The sequence below is a fragment of the Delphinus delphis genome, chromosome 2 (genome assembly GCF_949987515.2).
Source record: "Delphinus delphis chromosome 2, mDelDel1.2, whole genome shotgun sequence".
NCBI classification, from domain to species: Eukaryota; Metazoa; Chordata; class Mammalia; order Artiodactyla; family Delphinidae; genus Delphinus; species Delphinus delphis.
In genome coordinates, this window is record NC_082684.1 from 113919047 (window position 1) to 113938280 (window position 19234).

A 19234-nucleotide genomic window follows, 5' to 3' on the forward strand; every position below is an offset into this window, starting at 1 on the left:
TCTTTTTAGGAGCAAGTATGTGAATACAAACCATAATCTTATTTTATATTCTGGTATTATACCTTAAAATTCCAAGAATGAAAATGAGAATGAAAGCATCTTGGATTGTCATTTATTTGAAAGGCATTTAAAAAGCCAATTAAAAACAGCTACTTGAAAAAGGACTAAGATGTGTTAAAATTTCAGCATGTTTAGAATCTGGTATGAAAATCTGAAGCCTGTTTATAAAGTAGGCCTCCAATAATACCTCTTGAATTGAGTCAGTGGGGTCAGTGTGGAGAATATTCTTCATTTTGACATTACCTTTGCAGTTAGTTGTAATTTATTTTCATGATGAAAATCATGAGTGATTTACTAGTAAACTCACTGAGGATAGTTTAAAGGAGTAAAAAAAACAAACAAAAAAAAACTGCACAGTGATTTTTCAATTGCCAGAGGGTCAACTAAACAGTTGCTATTTTTAATCTGAATTCTTTACTTATGAGCATTTACTTGATGATAACTTTGCGGGGGGAGATCTCCATTTATTAATTAAGAAGTGGCAATGTTAAAACCTGAGGCCTCAATAACATAGATATTTTGATGCTAAAATGTCTTAAATTGATGTCAAAAATATTTTTTTTTCTACCCAACATAGTGGCGAGGGACTTCCTTTAACTTCTCTTAGTTTTGATGGCATTGCCATCGGATTCAGTGGCAGGGCATCCAGTAGGTGACCGGTTCCTTGAGCTGGATGCCAGGTTGCGATGACATGCCATGGAAATGAGCATATTATTTGCCACGTGGTTGCATAATTGCCAGCTGATACGTTCTGAAAATTTCTTACATATTTAAGTGGGGTTTGTAAACTTGGATAATGACCTCAGGAAGATAGCTGCATATTTCAGCTGCATAATAGCTGTGTATTTATTCCACATGTGGATTTTTCTGTAGTGTATTGGATCATATTTAGCAGTACTACTGTCACTTAAAATATGTTGAAATGTTGCCAAAATGTGGAGTTTTTAAGTAGAGCCATTTCAGTCAAAATTTATTTCAAATTGCAGAGCAATTAATACTCAATGCAGCTTGAGTTTGTTTTTGGAAAACATCTCAAAGCCTATCTTTTCAGAGCCCTAAAAGGAGACACACTTGTCATCCTATTTAGTTTGGCCCTTCTTTCCTTGACTCCTCCACACCCTGTTTTTGAGAGTTTGTCAGATGGTACGCATTATCTCCTTGCTGGTACGATTTCTCATTTTCTTCGTTCTTTGCTTGTCTGGCAGGGTCTAGTGTACAATCTATTTACTATATATACGAGTGTACATACATATATATACGTAGCCATGTATATGTATGTGTGTGTATATAGATGTACATATATAATAAAATGGGGTATTATAGAAATAATAATAATGGTAATGCCTGTTCTATTTGTTCTGACTGGTAGTGTTATTTTTCTGTTTATATACTTGTTCAAAGTATACCTGAGCAAGGAATAATTTATCCTTGGCCATGTGTGGCTATTCAACTTAACAGTGCACATCAGGGGCCCTTTGGATAGAGTAAGTATCAGAAAACTGTTGATCTTTTCATTGAGTTTAAGTTAGTATTTAAAGATATTCTTCTATTGGGTTTTTAAATGGGGTAACTAACACGGGGGACTGAGATTATTTGGGAATAATTTGTTTATAAATTTCCATTTTCATTTAAAGCCTGATAGAGAGATTTCAGTTTGAATTCTTGGTTTTGTACCCATATTTCTTCCCGTTGTCATTGAGGCAGTCTTTGTTGCTTTAGAGCCAAGCCAATAAAAATCTTAACGTGTGCAAAATGTCTGTGAATTGACCCTCAGGGCCAGGGATTTAAGTGCATACGGGCATGGTACAGTTAGGAGGTAAGGCACTAGGTGGAGGGCTGATACACCTGCCCTCTGTCTCTTTTTCTCAGCAAAAATAGAATTTTAGTTATAACTATGAGCTCTGTCATCAGACTGCCTGGGTTTGAATCCCGACTCCACTATTTTTAGTTTGGAGAAGTTAACTGATCAGATCAAATTCACATAATTACTTAATTCTCAGCTACAATTTGTGAAATGCGGATTTAAAAGAAAGATTATCTATTTTATAGGTTTGTGAAGACCAGCATGATCAAATATAGTGCTTAGCACGGAGTAGACACCCGAAATATGGTAGCTCTTAGTCCTGTAGTAAGCAGACAGTAATACTCATTTTCCAGTCTGGGTATTTTAATACCCAGATTGTAGTATCTATAACTCTGGGTCACATGCTGAGTGGTTGAGCTTCCAGTTTCACCAGGGAAAGTGTTTTTCCTGAAGAATATTTTCAAGACATTTTTGTACCAGCGTTTCTACTTGCTGGTCCCTGGAATATAAGTGGATTTTCCCCCAAGACAATTTGTTTCTGGTTTCTAGTTTCCTGGGGAGACTTATTGGCAATGTGGATAGGTCATTTGCCTAAAGGCATTTTTTTCCTTAATCATTATAGTTACCATGGGCTGCTCAATTAGATTCATAATTGAGTTGTAATCTGCCAAATTTTTCCAAGTTTTAACATCCAGTTAGCTGGTTAACCAGCCAGAGTAGAGCTTTGCAGTACTGGACGGTGACAGGAGTAATGAGAGGATTTTGTTAGGAGAGAACTTTACTTGTAGACGAAATTCAGCAGTCTTAGCTCAACAAATGAGAGATCAAAAGAGAACAGTGGTGAAGTTACTGGCTGTTCAGAACATTTTTTTCTTCCCTCCCTCACTGGTACGTTAGCCTATTTTTCTTCATTGTGAAGAAATGACTCAGACTGTTTTTTCCTATTATTTCGAATATTGAGATTTTCTCAGCAGAGGGCAATGGAATTATTTTTTCTAGTATCTAAAACTACAGAAACCTAAACATGAACTAACTTTGTCCATGAATTTCTTAAACATTTTTATAATGCTATCTGGGTATTTCAGGTAGGAAAAACCTGCCTTTCCACATTGCTTTTCGAGGTAAAATTAGTGTTTTCAGGCAAATAAAAACATAAATGTACTTGTAAGGACTGAGCAGTATTCTATGTCCTTGTTTTTTCATTTTTGAATACTGTGAGAAAATGATGTAACACAACCACAGAAATGTGATTTTTCTAGGTTTCTAACTATTTTCTTGCTCAAATGTGTTTTCTCTGAAACCTCAGAATGTGGGTGTCAGTTGTTTGAACGTAGTCTGCACCATCTAACTAGCATGGTAACATCATCGTGTTGTTAACGGCTCTATTTCTCTCTTTTATTTTGCCATTTTTCACGATTCAATGGACATAATCCTTAGCGTTGGTCAGATCGGAAGCAGTTAAGCGCCAGCAAGGTAAATATAGCTGTTTTTTTTTTTTCTTTACATCATGTGGTTCACCTTTGTAGCAAAGACCAATGTAGACAAGATTATTATCCAACCCTTAAATGGAAAGGCTTTCTTTTCCTCTTACTGCTGTTATGAGTAAAAAGGAAACAAACTCCCTTTTAAAATTTCATTTAATAAGAGCATAGCCAGATGTTTGAACTTACACTTGTTTTAGTGTTGACATTTTATATGTACCGGCCGTGTTAGAATGTTACACTTCATTAAGCTTGAATTATTTGGAGTTGTAGTGCAGTTAGATTTAGTCCTTTAGAAAGCTATTTACCATTAGGTGGAAACTGTTATAAGGGCAGTGAAAAGATTGAGAAGAATACATGGTATATTTTATCAATCTTTTTTATATTACTTTTATTTTGCCTTTTTTTTTTTGTGAGTGTTTCTTTAAAGATTTCTCCATGAAATACCGGTGACTTTTTTACATTGTTAGTATCTTTTCTTTTTAAACAATTATATACTTCTGTGCAATTTATAAAAAGTATAGGTGTACCAAGGTAGGGATGTGTTATTATTAGGTTATTAAGGTAACACATTGTAACTTAAGTGACTAAATGTCAAAATTAATGTAAATGTAAACAAAACCAAAAATATTATGTATAACTTACTTTAGCAGGTCTACTGCTTTTAAAAGAGGAATAACCAAGATGGAGGTGGCCGTGATGTGTCCGTGTATGAGGGGAGGGTGCGTGGGCAATCTCTGTATATGCATTTATTTATACACACACATGTGTACACAGTTATATGCCATCTCTCATTTCTAACCTCACCACACTGCAGTTGTTTACTTCTCTATAAAATAAGGAGATTGAAACAGATTCCGTGTGTTTGTAAGAGTGTGTGTATGTGAAAGAGAGAGAAGGAGAGATTTGAAACCTGACTAGTTCCTAGGAAAGAAGGTAAACTTTCTAAACCTTGCTTTTTCAAATCCAGAGGAATCAAAGTTCTGACTCTTCCTAAAATGTATATCCTTTGCATTTTTGAGCACTTTAAAAATAACCAGGCTAAGGTGTTTTTTTTTTTTTTTTTTTTAATCCTACCTGTTCACTTGGTTTCCAAGACTCTGGTTCTTTTTAGAAATAAACTTCAGAGGCAGTAAATAATCATGTGAAGTGGTCTCAAAAAATTCCTCCAGCTTTTGTCTTATTCCTTTATAGTCACTAGAGGGTAGAAGAACATCATTTCTCTGCACAGAAGGGCGCCCGGCTCTCCCTCTCATGTATTAAGAGTTGCTGTAACCATTCGCAGCGGTAAAGTTTCCCAGCATGCTCTGGCGAAACCTGACAAAGCAGTATTTTCTCATTTATTGATTCTGCTGCAGCACTAAAACACTGGTACTGTACATCAATAACCATCTTTAGTTAGGGACATCCGGCCTGTGGAAGAGCACTGGCAGTTTGCGGAAGAACATAAAGGCTAGAAAGAAAAATTGTGAGCTTGGGGAATATGGGAGTCTAGGGGATGACAGGAGAGGTTAGGAAGAACAGTCAAAGGAATGAAGAGGGGGAGGAAAAATGTTATCAAAAATATGAAAGGAACAGAGGATCCTGGAACTGTCATCTTCTTTTTTCCCTGTCATTGTCGTTTCTAGAATTTTGACTTCAGTGCACTGGGCTCAGAGACTAAATGCCCAAACCTAATACAATGTTTAGTAAAACCTTAGATGAATGTAGGTCATTGAAAGCTACTTGCTATCTTATATGAGAGATGCCATTTATATATTGGTGAAGAGTTTCAATTGTTAGGTTGATATTTTGCAGCTTAGAGTTTGCAGTTTGGGAGGAAAACATGAGATAGCTTCTAATTTAGCTTATGAAAATGAGTCATGTGGAAAATCTATAGACTCTGTGATTAGCCTTCTGTGTAAGTAGTTAAAATACCCTGATCAACCTATCTTGGTATTTTTAAACTATAAGCTTCTCTTTTAGGATTTCCATATTATATTTAAAAATTAGGTAACAGAAGTTTAATATAAGGAAGATTACTTACTATGAGTATCTAAAATTTCACTAGCCCTAAGTGATGTATTACCTATAAAATGTCATTGACTCTTTCACCTCAATCTTATTCTTATAATAACTTAACTTTATTTAAATAATTGCTCTTAGACCCATAAGTTTATAATTTTGCATCATCTAGAGGGACCCAGAACGGCAGAGTCTTTGTGGACTGTCTTCTAAAGCATTTCCTGAATTTTTCTTTTTTTTTTTTTTTTTTGGTCTCTCATGGGCTTAGTTCCCCAACCAGGGATTGAACCTGCACCCTCTGCAGTGAAAGCACAGAGTCCTAACCACTGGACTGCCAGAGAATTCCCCGTTTCCTTGATTTTGATACTGACCTTGATTTTAATACAGTAAATACATAGAGATTGCCTTTAAAAAATAGCTTTAGGTTTCATACAAAAGGCTTTGTTTTCCTTCTAACGAGTCTTTTAAAGAGAGAACTGAAAATCTTACTTAAAAGGACCTGAATCAGATAACTACTTCTTTTTAGATATTTACTATGCACAATCTTTTCTGTGAATAGATCTGTTTCCAAACCTTACTTCTCACTTTCTTATGTATATAATAGCTACAGAGATAGAAAATTAGCAGCAGTTACTTCTCTTACATCAAATAGTCTAATGGGATAAAAACACGATGATAAAATACGGAATTGATGGGTCACTGATTGTATTCAGAAAATCTGCATATATACAGACCACACCCTTGCCCTTTCATTTGGGACTGTATTATGAGTGACCACAGTGCCCTTTTAGTTATGGATTTTCTTCATTTTAGATAATTTGTACTGAGATAAGTATTTATTCTCACATGGCTCCTCTTCTGACCCATTGTTTTATGCAATTATGTGTCAGCCGTTTAAGGTTGAAGACATCCCTGTACCTAGTGCAACATTTTTTTTCTGTACCCTGATCCTAGCATTTACTCTTTTTCTCTCTCTAGCCCAGGGGTCATTGAACTTCAGCCTGAGTGCAAAATTCAGCCCTGTGTCTGCTTCTGCAAATAAAGTTTGATCGGAACGCAGCTGCACTCATTTGTGTATGCACTGCCTCTGGCTGACGTGGCAGAGTTGAGTACTTGGGGCAGACCCTAATTCTTACTACCTGGAACTTTACAGAAAGTCTGCCCGCCCCGCCCTCACTCCAGCCTAAGAGTGCTGGCTGCTTCCTCCTGTCACTGACCTTAACTTTTCTCCATATACTCTATTTGGCGTCTCAGCTTTTCCATCACCTGTTCTCCGCATTATATTCCCTCTGTTCGCAGTACCTGGAATGGTTCTCTTTTCCTGTTGTATTCCCTGACAAAGTATAGGGGCTACGCTCTTGCTTTCGGCTTTTTTGGATACTTTATTTCAGTGTCATGACTTGGTAAGAGTCATGAATTACATGGTGAGGGTTCGGCCTGAATTTAGGTTATGTCCTCCCTTGTCTTCTTTCCCCTTTTCCACTTTCTCTTTTTCCCTTGGGCTCTGTCTGTGCCTCTGTTTCTAGCTCTCTGACATCTAGGACTCAGAACAGGTAGGCAGTCTCAGAAAGGTGGAGTTAGTAGTAGCAGTGTTTTGCTGAGGTTGGTCTTGAACCCGGAGAGCTGTCTGTTGCATGGGCCAGCGCCTCCTTTCTCTGCTGGTTTGTCCACTTGGGCTTGTTGAAGTGTGCCATTCTCAGCCTCATCACCCAGCAGCCCCCTGTGATGGGATGCTGGTTTGGTCTTGTGACTATACGCTGTCTTGCCAGGGGGTGACGTGGCATCCTTGTCAGTTGTGACCCCTCCCATAGGCTGCTGCCCCGGGGGTGGCTGTGTCTGTGGGTTAGCTGTCTGGCCAAATGAGTGAAGTCTGGGAAGTCTCAGCAAATTATTGTGGTTGTGCTTTTGCCTTTGATTCAGTTATACAGGTTGACCTTGTCAATTTTGCTTCTAACACGTGGGCCAAGTTCACTGAAGACCTCATTGCAGGTTGAAGCACTTTGCAGGGCTGGGACTCCGGTGGCTTTAGAAGTGTGGTTTTAGCATATTTAGCTCCTGTAGGAGCTAGTTTAATGTGGAGGAACTTAAATTGAAAGAGGACAGTCAGAGAACTTGGAGGGAAGCTCTTTCTGTCTGTCTGTCTGCCTATCTATCTACCTGTCTGTCTATCTATCTAACATCTACCTATCTATCCAACTACATATCATGACGTGCTTTGTGACCAGAGCCCAGGTAAGAACCAGGAGGAAGTTTGGATGATTGTTTTGTCTGTCCTATAGTTTTGGGTTGAGAAGAAACTGCTCAAACTGGAAGAGATGCCAGTCCTCCCACCTTACTGGTAAATGCCCTCCGTCACTGTACCTTTCTCTAGGTGGACCCATGTCCTTCTTTTGCTATAAACCCAGGAAGTAGCACAAGCAAACCCCCTTGCAAGAAGTGTGGTCCATTTGTAGAACTAAACTGAAAGTATTGTGCCTGGACCACTTTCCCAATTAATAGAATGCTTTTTGTTTGGTTGGTTCCTTTTCATTTTGAGACATTCCTAACTCAAATGCCCACCCTTAGTAATACCTTTTACTTTTTTGTTTTCTTGGTTAAATTTGAAGGATTGGAGAATGGTATACCCTAAACAGCCATATACATCCATATACCTATCTATCTCATCTATATATCTACCTAATTTATTTGTCTGTCTGTCTGTATGCCTATCTCGCTTTCTACCTACCTACATGCCTGCCTATCTATCTAGAAGTGACACTGCACGGGCACACGTCTAACTATCTTAACCCCGATGCTTCTACTGCCTTGTTTTGAAGTCTAGGTCAGCATTACCCTGAGCAGAATGGTTTCTAGAGGCTTTCCTCATTTCTGTGGGCTTCAGTCACGCTCAGGTAAGACCTTGGATCTGTTAGAACTCTCAAACCTTGTGTGTCTCCAGCCCAGAAGAACAGAGCCACTTCCTTCCTAAACTTTGCATCAGATCTCTCCTCTCAGTGACATTAGGTTCAGTTTTGGCCAAAAAAAAAAAAAAGCCTCTCACTACTGAGCACATACTATATTGTCAGGAACACTGTCCTGAGAATTCGGAGACAAGAGTTGGCCATCAAAACTGATGAGGGATTAGGAGAGGTGAGAGTGAGGAGGTGGGGATATTCAGAGACTAGGCCCTTATCTTGGCTTTACAGGTGGGTGGGGTGGATTGAAGGCTGGGGACCAAGAAAGCTGGAGTGAATCTCACCAGATGAGAAGGAGGAGGAAGTGAATTGAGACAGGACATTTATAAAATAATGTGGTGCATGGCAAGTGCTCTGAATTCTTTGTTATCAGTTCCAGAGGAGAGCCCCTGGGCCAACACCATCAGCGTCACCTGGACATTTTCTGAAGTGTGGATGTTGGGCCTCCATTTCAGGCCTCTGAGATCAGAAACTCTGGAAACGGGGCCCAGCCATCTTTTAGCAAGGCTTCCAGGTGATTCGGAAGCATAGTGATGTTTGAGAGCCACTGGTGAGGGTTAGGGTACGGCGTGGGATGCTAGGGAAAGTAGGAGGCAAAGCCAGGGATGTTAGAGGGGCAGGCCTTGTAGAGCAGTGGGGAGCACTGCTAAATCTTAGGTTTGGCTGGGATTAGGGTGAGGCAGGTGAGGTGCCTGGGGTGTAAAACATGAGAAGGCACTCGGGCTCAGGGGCCAGCCCTGCCCTTGCAGAAGACTGAGAAGTGAGCACCTCCTTAAATGTTTCACCCTGAATGCCTCACTTGCCTCACCCTAGTCCCAGTCTCGTATAGGGGTGCCCTTAACCTATTTTAAGTGAAGGAGAGACATAGAAATACGGAACACAGACATGAAGGCCTGCAGGATGACCCATGTGAATCAAGAAATACTAGTTGATGAATATTATTGTATATGAGCCCAGCATTTAATATTGAGCTTTCTAGAGGTCAGGGCAAAAAGGAAAACCTTGTTGAATCACATGGCCTTCATTTCCCCCCCCCCGCTCAGTCCAGAACCCTGAGAATCATTGGGTATTTATGGACTTTATCAATTTTTAGAAATCTTCTCTTAGTCTAATTTTTATTTTTAAGTTCAAACATGGAGTGAGGATATTCCCTTTTAATTAAAAAAAAATTAATATAATCCTTTTAGAGCTAACGTCTTTGTGCACACAGATTATTCATATCCTTGGGACTGTGAAATAGTTTTCATCTATAAATATAAATCTCATCTTTCATGTCCATTCCCCTGTGGGAAATTTAAAAGGCTTCCTTTATATCCTATGCAAAAATGTTTGTGTAGTTCTAGGAGAATTTATGCCTACAGGGTTCTCTTCAGATGATATAAGGAGCTGTCGAGTAGCAGCTTTCTGGAAGCCTGTTGCATGAACGTATGGATCTTCTCATGTCATGCTATAAAGGCTGTTGACAATGAGAAGTAGTTTTACATATTGAAAAAGCTTGGAAGGAATATTTCAGGGAAACCTTTTATAGACTGAATGTTCTTCCTTAGTTTTTCTAAGCATTGCCAACATAGTTGGAATCTTGCTTTACTCCTCATTTTGCTTACAAAGTTAGTTCCTTTCTTTTTTTTCATGCATTTGTCTCCTTGACTCCCTACTTTCTCACAATGACTCAGGAAAAATAATTAATGAGAGTCAAAATAAGATGGATTGGCAACATCGGAACACATACTTTTAAATCTCCATCACTGAGATGATCTAAAAGGTACCCATACAGTAACTGGCAGCAGTAAGGTAGGCCTAGTACAAAAACCTTGTAAAAACATTTTCTCAATGCCCCTATTTTTTTTTAATATTTATTTATTAATTTATTTTGCTGCACCAGGTCTTAGTTGCAGCATGCAGACTCTCAGTTGTGGCATGCATGTGGGATCTAGTTCCCTGCCCAGGGATCAAACCCGGGGCCCCTGCATTGGGAGCACGGAGCCTCAACCATTGGACCTCCAGGGAAGTCCCACCCCTATTTTTTTTTTGTTTTGTTTTTTTTTTTTTTTTTTTTTGCTACGCGGGCCTCTCACCGCTGTGGCCTCTCCCGTTGCGGAGCACAGGCTCCGGACGCGCAGGCTCAGCGGCCATGGCTCACGGGCCCAGCCGCTCCGCGGCACGTGGGATCTTCCCAGACCGGGGCACGAACCCGTATCCCCTGCATCGGCAGGCGGACTCTCAACCACTGCGCCACCAGGGAAGCCCCCCCACCCCTATTTTTAATTTTAATTTTTTTAATGTTTTGGTGCTTTTTTGTCACCCAAGGGAGTGCTTTGAATTGTTACCCCGTGGTATTGGTCAGCATAGTTAGTTATGGACTGTGGCATCACTGAATATAACATTGCTTTTGATACCTGCAGGCTATGGCCCCAGCTTCTGGACTCTGTGCCCTCCTATCAGGATCCTTCTTTACTTCTGACCTCTCTGGTATTCTCCCTGGCTTGGGACGGACAGGAGGCTTTGAGCTGACAGGTCCACTATCCCAGGGTTTCCTTTGTAGCCACACTGGGAATCAGGGTACTGGAGTCCACATTGCTGTCTTCACAGCATGCCACTTGGCCAAAATCCTCAAATAATGCATGTTGCCAAGCTGCAATCTGCTTTTTATGTCCCAGGAAGGAAAATCTATTCACTGTTTTGAGAGTCTATTCCTAGATCAAAAACTCCTGAGAATTCTGCACCTGTTGGAAGTGAGCAGACGCTCCACAGCCTATACTTTCAGTCTTTCTCCCTTTCTTCCCTTCCTTCCTGTGAAATTTTTGTGACCTGGAAGCATATTAATGTTTTGGAATCTGTTTCATTTTTACAAAAGCTAGTATGTTTTAAAGTTAAATATCACACCTTGTTTTCACTAGTCATAACTAAGTTGCATGTTTCAAAAGAAAGTCGCTTTTTCTGGGTGTGGATTTGGTGGGGTGAGGGCCAAGGAAGAGAGCCTATGAATGAATCCACGTAGAAATAGTAAAAGGTTCTGATCTTCTGGGAGGCAGGAGAAAAATAACAAAACCCTGATGTACTATATTTTATCCATTATGTCTGCTGAGAAATTAGGGTCGGGACCCAGAAGCTTTGCTCTATCTCCTGGTGTTTGTTTCAGCTCAGGTGGGGTGGGTTTCTCCTTTTGATGGGTCATTTCCTTCTCTGCTTTCACATTCCAAGCTGCATTAAGATGACAAATTTCACATATAGGGCTCGGGCACGGTCATGAAAACCTGAGCTATTGAGCTAACAGAGTGAGTGCGGAGGAGTCGATTTATGGTGGGGAGAAAGGGAGCTTTTGACAAGCACAAAAGATTTGGATAGCCCAGATCTGCATCAGAGCACACATGGGATGGCCCGGATGCCGCCCACAACCACAGACCCTGCTCTTAAGCCTCATCACAAGTCTCAAGGGTGGAAGAGAAATGCAAAAGTAGTTAAGAAACATCTTTAAAGCTCATACTCATATCCTAGACTGCATCGCTCGCAAGTGAAACTTTTTTTGGACATAACCTTATAGTGGGCTTTGCAGAAATACTTAGGGTGAAATAAGTAGGCTAATGGTCCTGTGTCCTTTTCTATCTGTGAACTGTGCAATAAATACTTCTCTTTTCCTACCCCGCTTTTAGTAAGGAAAAAAAAAAAATCTTGGACAGCAAAGAGCAAGTCCATCACATCAAACATGACTGTGTTAAATACTAAAATGTTCAAAGTCCGACTGAGATAGATAAAAGCTTTGATGGAAAGTGGATATTTCCCAGGGACATTGCAAGCAATAATCCAGATGTTAGAGTGTAACGCAACGAGTGTCCGTGGATAGATCAGGAGCTCCAGCCAAGCCGGGCCTGATGTAGGCCTTTGCCTTGCCCTCCCATGCTGTTCCGCCATATGGAACCTATCTCTGGGCCCCCTTAATAACCAGCTTTGGATTCCATTTTCACAGAGCTCATAGAGCTAAGTGGGACTGTTTTATGGACAAGTTAGAAGCCTTTCCAAGATAAACATCCAATTTCAAATTAGGACATACCAAGCCGCAAAATTATTTTAGGGCATATTTCATGGAAGCACTGCCATTTTTCTTAGGCAATTGCCAGACTGTAGGATGCCCTTTGATCCCTTGTGGACATTACTCCCTTCTTTATAAAAAGGATTTTGAAATAGTTGCAGTGTTTAGGGAGGAATATATCTGTCGGAACTTTGAAGCATAGCCATGGGACAGGTCATGCTTCAGCTTGTTGGTTGGCAAGTCGAACTTTAAGAAGAAAAAAACATAAAAAAGGAAAGTGCAGCAGGATATATGAATCAAAATCTCATTTTCTTTTTAAAGATAGAAATGTTCAGCCTGTGTGCTTACTAAGCTAGAGAATGTATTAAGTGTACTACATCTGTATGCACACATATAGATTATATACATATTTATATATGTATCTGTCTATATATTGTGATGGCGTGCATTGTTTTTAGCAAATATAAAATTACTTAACTTTATTTCCTACACCTTCATTATTGAATATATTCTGTCCACAACCCAACTGCAAATAGAAGTTAGAGAAAGAAGTGTTCATGTTTTCCAGAGGAGAGGGTTTTTTTCTTTTTTAAAAAAATTACTTATTTTCCCATCTCCCTTTCCTGCTCTGTTTCAGCACCTCCAAACCCCTGTGTGTATGTGTGCATTTGTGTGTGTGTGTGTGTGCATTTGTGTGAATTCCAATTTCAAGAGAAAAGCAACACAGATATGAAGTTGGGAGTACAGATTTCCTTAAAAGTATTTTGTTTAAGGAAATCATAAAAGGATCCAAACACTTGGCGTTATTGCATCATTTATTAAGGGTGGTGGAGTGACGTGTGTTGGATGAGGTAAGCTGGCATGTAATTAACATGGCACTGACATACTGTGTGTTGTGATAAATTGTGACTAACTGGTCATCAAACCGAGCAAATTGATGCCTAAATGATCTCGAAGATAGAGTGAGCAGATGACAGGAATGAATATATAGTGTTAGAAATTCATTGCTTTACTATGATCCTCGACACCGTCTACCTTCTTCAGCCCATTTATTTCTCCCTCAAATCAAGCCGTCCACACTCTGTGCCATTTCACTTATTGAACGGAGAACGTGAATGAACTCCGCAGCCTGGACTGCATGCAGCCTGCAGATCGTGTCGGGGATCCTCACTCAAACAAACTAACTAACCATAAAAAGACACTGTTGAGACCTTCAGGGCATTTAACAGTATTAAAGGAATGATGGTTACTTGTGTTGAGTGTGATCATAGCATGGTTCTTACGTAAAAACAAACAAGGATTTTGCTTTCAAATATTTCAGGCAGAAAAAAAAAATAGTGAAGGGATAGGTGAAATAAGGTTGACAAAATGTCGAATCTGATAAATAAGCACATGGAGGTTTGTTGTTCTATCTTTGTGTGTGTTCGAAAATTTACATAATGGAAATTAAAGTGTGCTTGGCCTCTTTATAATTTAATAATAGGGGATATTTGCCTTTTTCTATATTCTGTTTAAGGTGTGTGTGAGTAATACAATGTAGAAAAGGAAACAAAAATAAGGTAACAAGTTACTGAACCCCTACTGGGTCCCAGCCATGGGGCTGGGTTCTTTACGCAGCCTTCCCTCTGCAGAGCTCATTTGGCTGGCTAGCCGATTACAGGCTGTATCTGGAGTTGTGAATCTCACAGTGGTGTTAGGCTTTTTAGTCGTAGCCCAAGGAATAAAGGGAAGTGGGGACAGATTCAAGTGTGAAGGATAAATTCAAAACCATAATTTCTAAATGCCCAGAGGTATTTTGTTTCCCTGAAAAGTAGTGCCTCGTTCTTATATCTCTATTTCCCAGAATGCCTTTCTTCCCTTCCTACTATTAAAATAGCCAAAGGCCCAGCTGAAGGATTGCTACCAAAGAGCACATCTAGGTGGGAGTACAGGCCAGTGCCAAATGCAAGTGTTGTTCGAATTCGTGCTTTGCTATATGTTTCAAGTCCAATGCTTGAGAAGGAAGTCACATAACTGTGATTGCAGGTTTGCAAAGCCAGTGAAGAATATTAACACTTTTACCAGGCAGGGAGTGCTATTTCTAATCAAATATTGAAAGCTGGAATTCCTCTGATCACCAAAGTCACACTCAAGAATTATCAGCGAGTTTATATGTTATCTTTATTTTTTGCTTTAGTCCTCTTTGATACGCAACCTCCGGCTCTCAGAGTTCTTGAAAAAGAACCAACTCTGGAATGGGATTATAAGTATAACTTTGTTGGAAGGAAAGAATGTCTCAGGAGGAAGCATGACAGAGATGTTTGTCCAGTTAAAACTAGGAGATCAGAGGTATAAAAGTAAGGTAAGTTCTGTCAGTTCCTTAAGGAGAACAATATCTTTAAGATTAAAACAATGGAAAAAAATATTTTCCCACTCTAAACTTCGCAAGAACAGAATTTATTTTTAACCCTCCTAACTGTATTAGGAGCAACCCAGAAAACAAGATAATTGTATAGGTGCAGTCTATTAATATGGCTATTTGATCGCTTAGTATAATCTATTTTAATATACTAAACTAAAGCTAGAGAAAGCTTATTAAATAATAGATTTGAATGCATGGCTTATTTTTGTTTTGAAAATAAGCAAACTATGTTTCAGAGAATGAGGGAAAAGGATTACTAAATGCTTTCAACATCGTATAAAAATAAAATGGTATAATATGTTATAGTTGGATTAAAATATTTGAGTTAACTAAACATGTTTTCAAAATTATGTACTCCGGGCTTTCTCTAACTTGTTGGTATGAACACTAAAAATAGACATCTAGTGCTGCTGGGGGTTTTTTTGCTGTGATTTTTTTAAACTATCTAAAAAGTATTAAAAGTGATTTGTTTTGACCAAAGGTAATGGCTTTTTTTAGCCGTCTTTAAAAATCAATCATCTTATTCTGCTGATCCAACTTCCATTTAATTTTTAATCTCAGTAATTTGGTGTGGTTTTTATTTCAAAAACACTAGTCTCCAAACCATGGTAATTAATTAGTTTTACATAACTGTCAGACAGAAATATTTCCTATGTTTTATGGATTGAGGGAACTAGGGTACTTGAAAGTTAAGTCATTTGCCAAAAGCCACATAGGAAGAAAAACATCGGTGGAAGATTTTGAAAATAGGCCTGAGGATATTTGCAGTTTGGGCTTTTGAGTGTAGAGGACTTAACTGAAGCAGACTAGTTAGAAAATGATTTAGGGGGGCAAGAGGTTTTCTCTGCTGCACAATTTTCAGTGCAGAATCAAATATGAAATGTCATTTACTCCACAAGGAGTAGAGAATTGAAGCTCTTATTGAAGAATCGTTTATTATAAGAAATGCAAAAAATTGAAGACAAGTTACAGCAGAAATATACAGATAATTATTTTAACCAGGCAGTTTTAGGCTGTACCTCACAGTGAATATATCCAGGATGACCACAGCTCTCCACTAAGATTCCTTTAATGATCCAGGGTCAGGGTAAGGATTTATAGAAAAATTATTCATCACTAAGCACACGTACCCTTTTAGACTAAGGGGAAGTGTAGAATTAGTCCAGTGTCTGCTACGTTCCCCCTTGGGGAATATTGCACTTAATTTGTGGTCTAATAGGTTTTTTTTTTCCTTCATGGTTTCAAAATGCCGTGATCTGATATATTTAAGCCCAATGATGATGAAAAACAGCGTAAATGATGTTACGTGATGTTGGCTGTAGCTGAGATCTGAGCAGTCCCTGTTTTCTCACACGGGGATATTTGGCCCCAGGATTTAATAGTTGGCCCTGAGGTCCTGATACTTAGTGGCCTGCGTTTTTGCTCACTTTTTATTCACAAATTGAATCTCTGTGTAATTGAAACAAAAATGAAAGTCCTGCCAATGAATCAAACACACAAGCAATTTGAAATCACTTTCGGAGAACACAGGAACACTTGTGGAGTTTTCAGACCATGCTTGTTAATTTTTAGGTTTGGCTGCAGTGGAATTTCATAGTCTTCCTCTCATTCTAGTGACGGGTTCAGTAAACTTGGATTTAAAAATAGGCAGCGGCCTACAGGTTACGGGTTTCTCATGTAATGCATCTGACAGATGTTAATTAAGACCCCAGACTGTTAATTCATATAGTTCTTAAGCCAGCACTGAATGGATGTGCCAATAAAAATGTTACTTCCATTTGGTTAACCAATTAGTATCTTTCATAAGAGAGAACAACTGTAAAATGTCTATTGAGATATATTATATAGAGAGCATATCTCAATAGTCATTATTGTATGTATGTAAAAATATTATATAATATATATATATCAAAAGTATGTGTTTTATATATATATAACATTTATGGTTTCTTTTGGAATAACAGTGTTTCTCCAAATTTGGTGGATAAATTAGTGAGTCTGGGGAGTCAGCTAAAAGAGTATGATGTTTTGCCAATTCCCGGAACCTTGAAGTCCCTTTCGTTTCCAAAAAGAAAAGTTTAACTTTATAAGAGCAATCATAACCATAATTATGATCTCCTGCTGTTTAGAAATGAAATGAATGTGTAGTTGCTGTAGCAATGAATGCCATTTTAAGAAAATAAATAATATAACTGCATGTTTTCTAGACACTGTGTAAGAGTGCAAATCCGCAGTGGCAGGAACAGTTTGACTTTCACTACTTCTCTGACAGGATGGGCATTTTGGACATTGAAGTGTGGGGAAAGGACAGCAAAAAGCACGAGGAACGTCTGGGCACGTGAGTCTGCTCTGCTTTTTAAATGGTGGGAGATGTGTCTGCATTGAGGCTGGTCTGAGGGAATATCTTTATCTGTTTGAGCTTAGAATAAAACCTCATATCCCCACCCCAAGGAGCCATAAGTTAGCTGGGCCCTAACCTGGGGAAAGTTTTTTCATTTTTTTAATTTAGTATTGATTACAACAGAAGAAAATTGTATGTGCCAGGAAGTCTCTAAAGAAAGATAATGTACCATCTCAGACTCTTTGGGAAATGTTGGTATAAGTGTCCAATGCACCCTATGATTTGGGTTTTGCTACTTAGTGAAATACCGTATAATTTAGTAACACTGTGAAGCTGGGTGTCCCAAATTGATGGAAACTTGTCAGTGTCCTTGATGAACTTGGCGGCAAATCATAATGAAATCTATTGAGGCCAGATTTGTTTTATTTCTTTACTTTGGACCTTCCCAACTTAATTGAGGGGCTCACTCGTACATAATAAAAAGTAGTGTAAGTACTATTGCTTCCTTATAGGATTGTAGTAAGAATAGTTAAATGCAATTGTGCCTGAACTGTGACTGCTCCAGTTTGAGCATGAAGGAGATGCTGGTGGAAGCGTGCATCTCTGATCTTTCTGATAGCCCTGCAAGTTCGTGGTATTATTTTTGTTTTATGGATGAGGAAATGGAGTGCAAAAGGTTTGCATACCTCTTCGCTGTAGGCTTCAGAGCAGTGAGTGCGAGAGTCAGGATTCTGTGTTTTCAAAGACCAAGTTTTTCCCACCAAACCACTGCCTTTTGTTCAGCCCATATGCATACGATTTGTCCACCAGTCCTAAGTATAAGCATTTAAAGGACTCTCAACGGCTGTTTGTGGGCTTTTTCAAACCAAGTTCTCTGGAACCCTGGGTTCAGGGAGATGCCTTGGGGTCACCTTGGAGAACAGGGGTCTCCTCAAACCGGAGCATCTCCACTTTTACCTGTGCTCTACATTGGTAGAGCTCCATTCGAGGGAAGAGTTTCCTGCTGAAAATGAAAGATTGAAAACACTCATCCAGTAGAACCCCTTCATTTTATAGATGAAGAAGTCCAGAGGCCCAGAGAAGTCATGTTTTTCCGTCAGCAAGGAATTTAGGGGCAGAAATGGGATGAGCCCCAGCTAACCCGATACCTGATGCAGTGCTTTTTCTGTGTAAAACACTTAGCAGAGCCCGGTGCACGGAACGTCAGCTCTTTTTGCTGCCGTTACCCTGTCCCACCTCAGTGGCTCCTCCTGAGATAGACAGGTGGGAGTTTGGAGGCCGTGGAACATTCCTCCCATGCTTCTCAGCAGAGGCACCTTGTCTCATGGGACGGCCGGGCATGTTCCAGGTGCCTAATAAACCTGGCCCTCACCCACCTGATGCCAGCTACCTTCCCCAATTATCCTGTGGAAGACACACACACACATACACTGACGGCTCATCCACACACGTCCAAACACCTGCTAGGAGAGCAGCACTGCTGACTGAGATATGGGTGCTTTTCCCTCCACGTGTCATGGCCCTTTGTTTTGCACAGCCCTCTCGTCCCCAGCTCTGTGCTGCTCTAGCAGGTAGTAGCCATGCTTCCTTGGAGATCTCCAGGGCCAGGTTTGTGTTTTGTGGTACCAAACTAGGTCATGTCACACTCTCCAACCCAGGAGAGAGGTCTTCCTGTGGTCAAGCATTTGACAGATTTTGCCTGTCAGATGCCTTACTAGTCTCCCCCCAACCCTCTCCCCCGTGGGGTAACTGAGACACCTCAGAGTCTTGCCAGTGTCTCCCACCCTGGTCACCACCGTGACACCCCAGTGCCCTGCCAACACCCATGGTAGGAGGGACAGAAACTTTGTGCTAGCCAACAGAACAGGAATAAGTCACGTAAATGCACAAATGCAGAGAACTCTGTGTCCCAAAGCGTTATCTGAATGGTGGGAATTTGGGCCCCCAGTGATGGATGGCCAGCGTGTTATTTTAGTAGGTGCAGAAAATAATGGCCTTTCATTCTGCATGTCATTGTGCTGTTATGTTTCTTTCACATAATAGGAAACGCTTTTCCAAATGAGTGTTAAGTTTCTTTACAGACACAAAGAATAATTGGAGATGTCCCTCTTATGCCATGTTTTGTCATTTATTATTTGAGCTATTTCCTGTTTGTAACTTAG

At 39.7% G+C, this 19234-nt stretch overlaps 1 protein-coding gene across 1 annotated transcript in view; it reads left to right on the forward strand.

The window, feature by feature from the left end:
• MCTP2 (multiple C2 and transmembrane domain containing 2) overlaps positions 1–19234 on the forward strand; it is a 251663-nt gene that overhangs the window by 105926 nt on the left and 126503 nt on the right. Inside the window, exons 8-10 of the mRNA XM_060003640.1 lie at positions 3302–3337; positions 14507–14671; positions 16939–17069. Coding sequence (XP_059859623.1) covers positions 3302–3337; positions 14507–14671; positions 16939–17069 — 332 coding nt within the window. The remainder of the gene's footprint in view (positions 1–3301; positions 3338–14506; positions 14672–16938; positions 17070–19234) is intronic.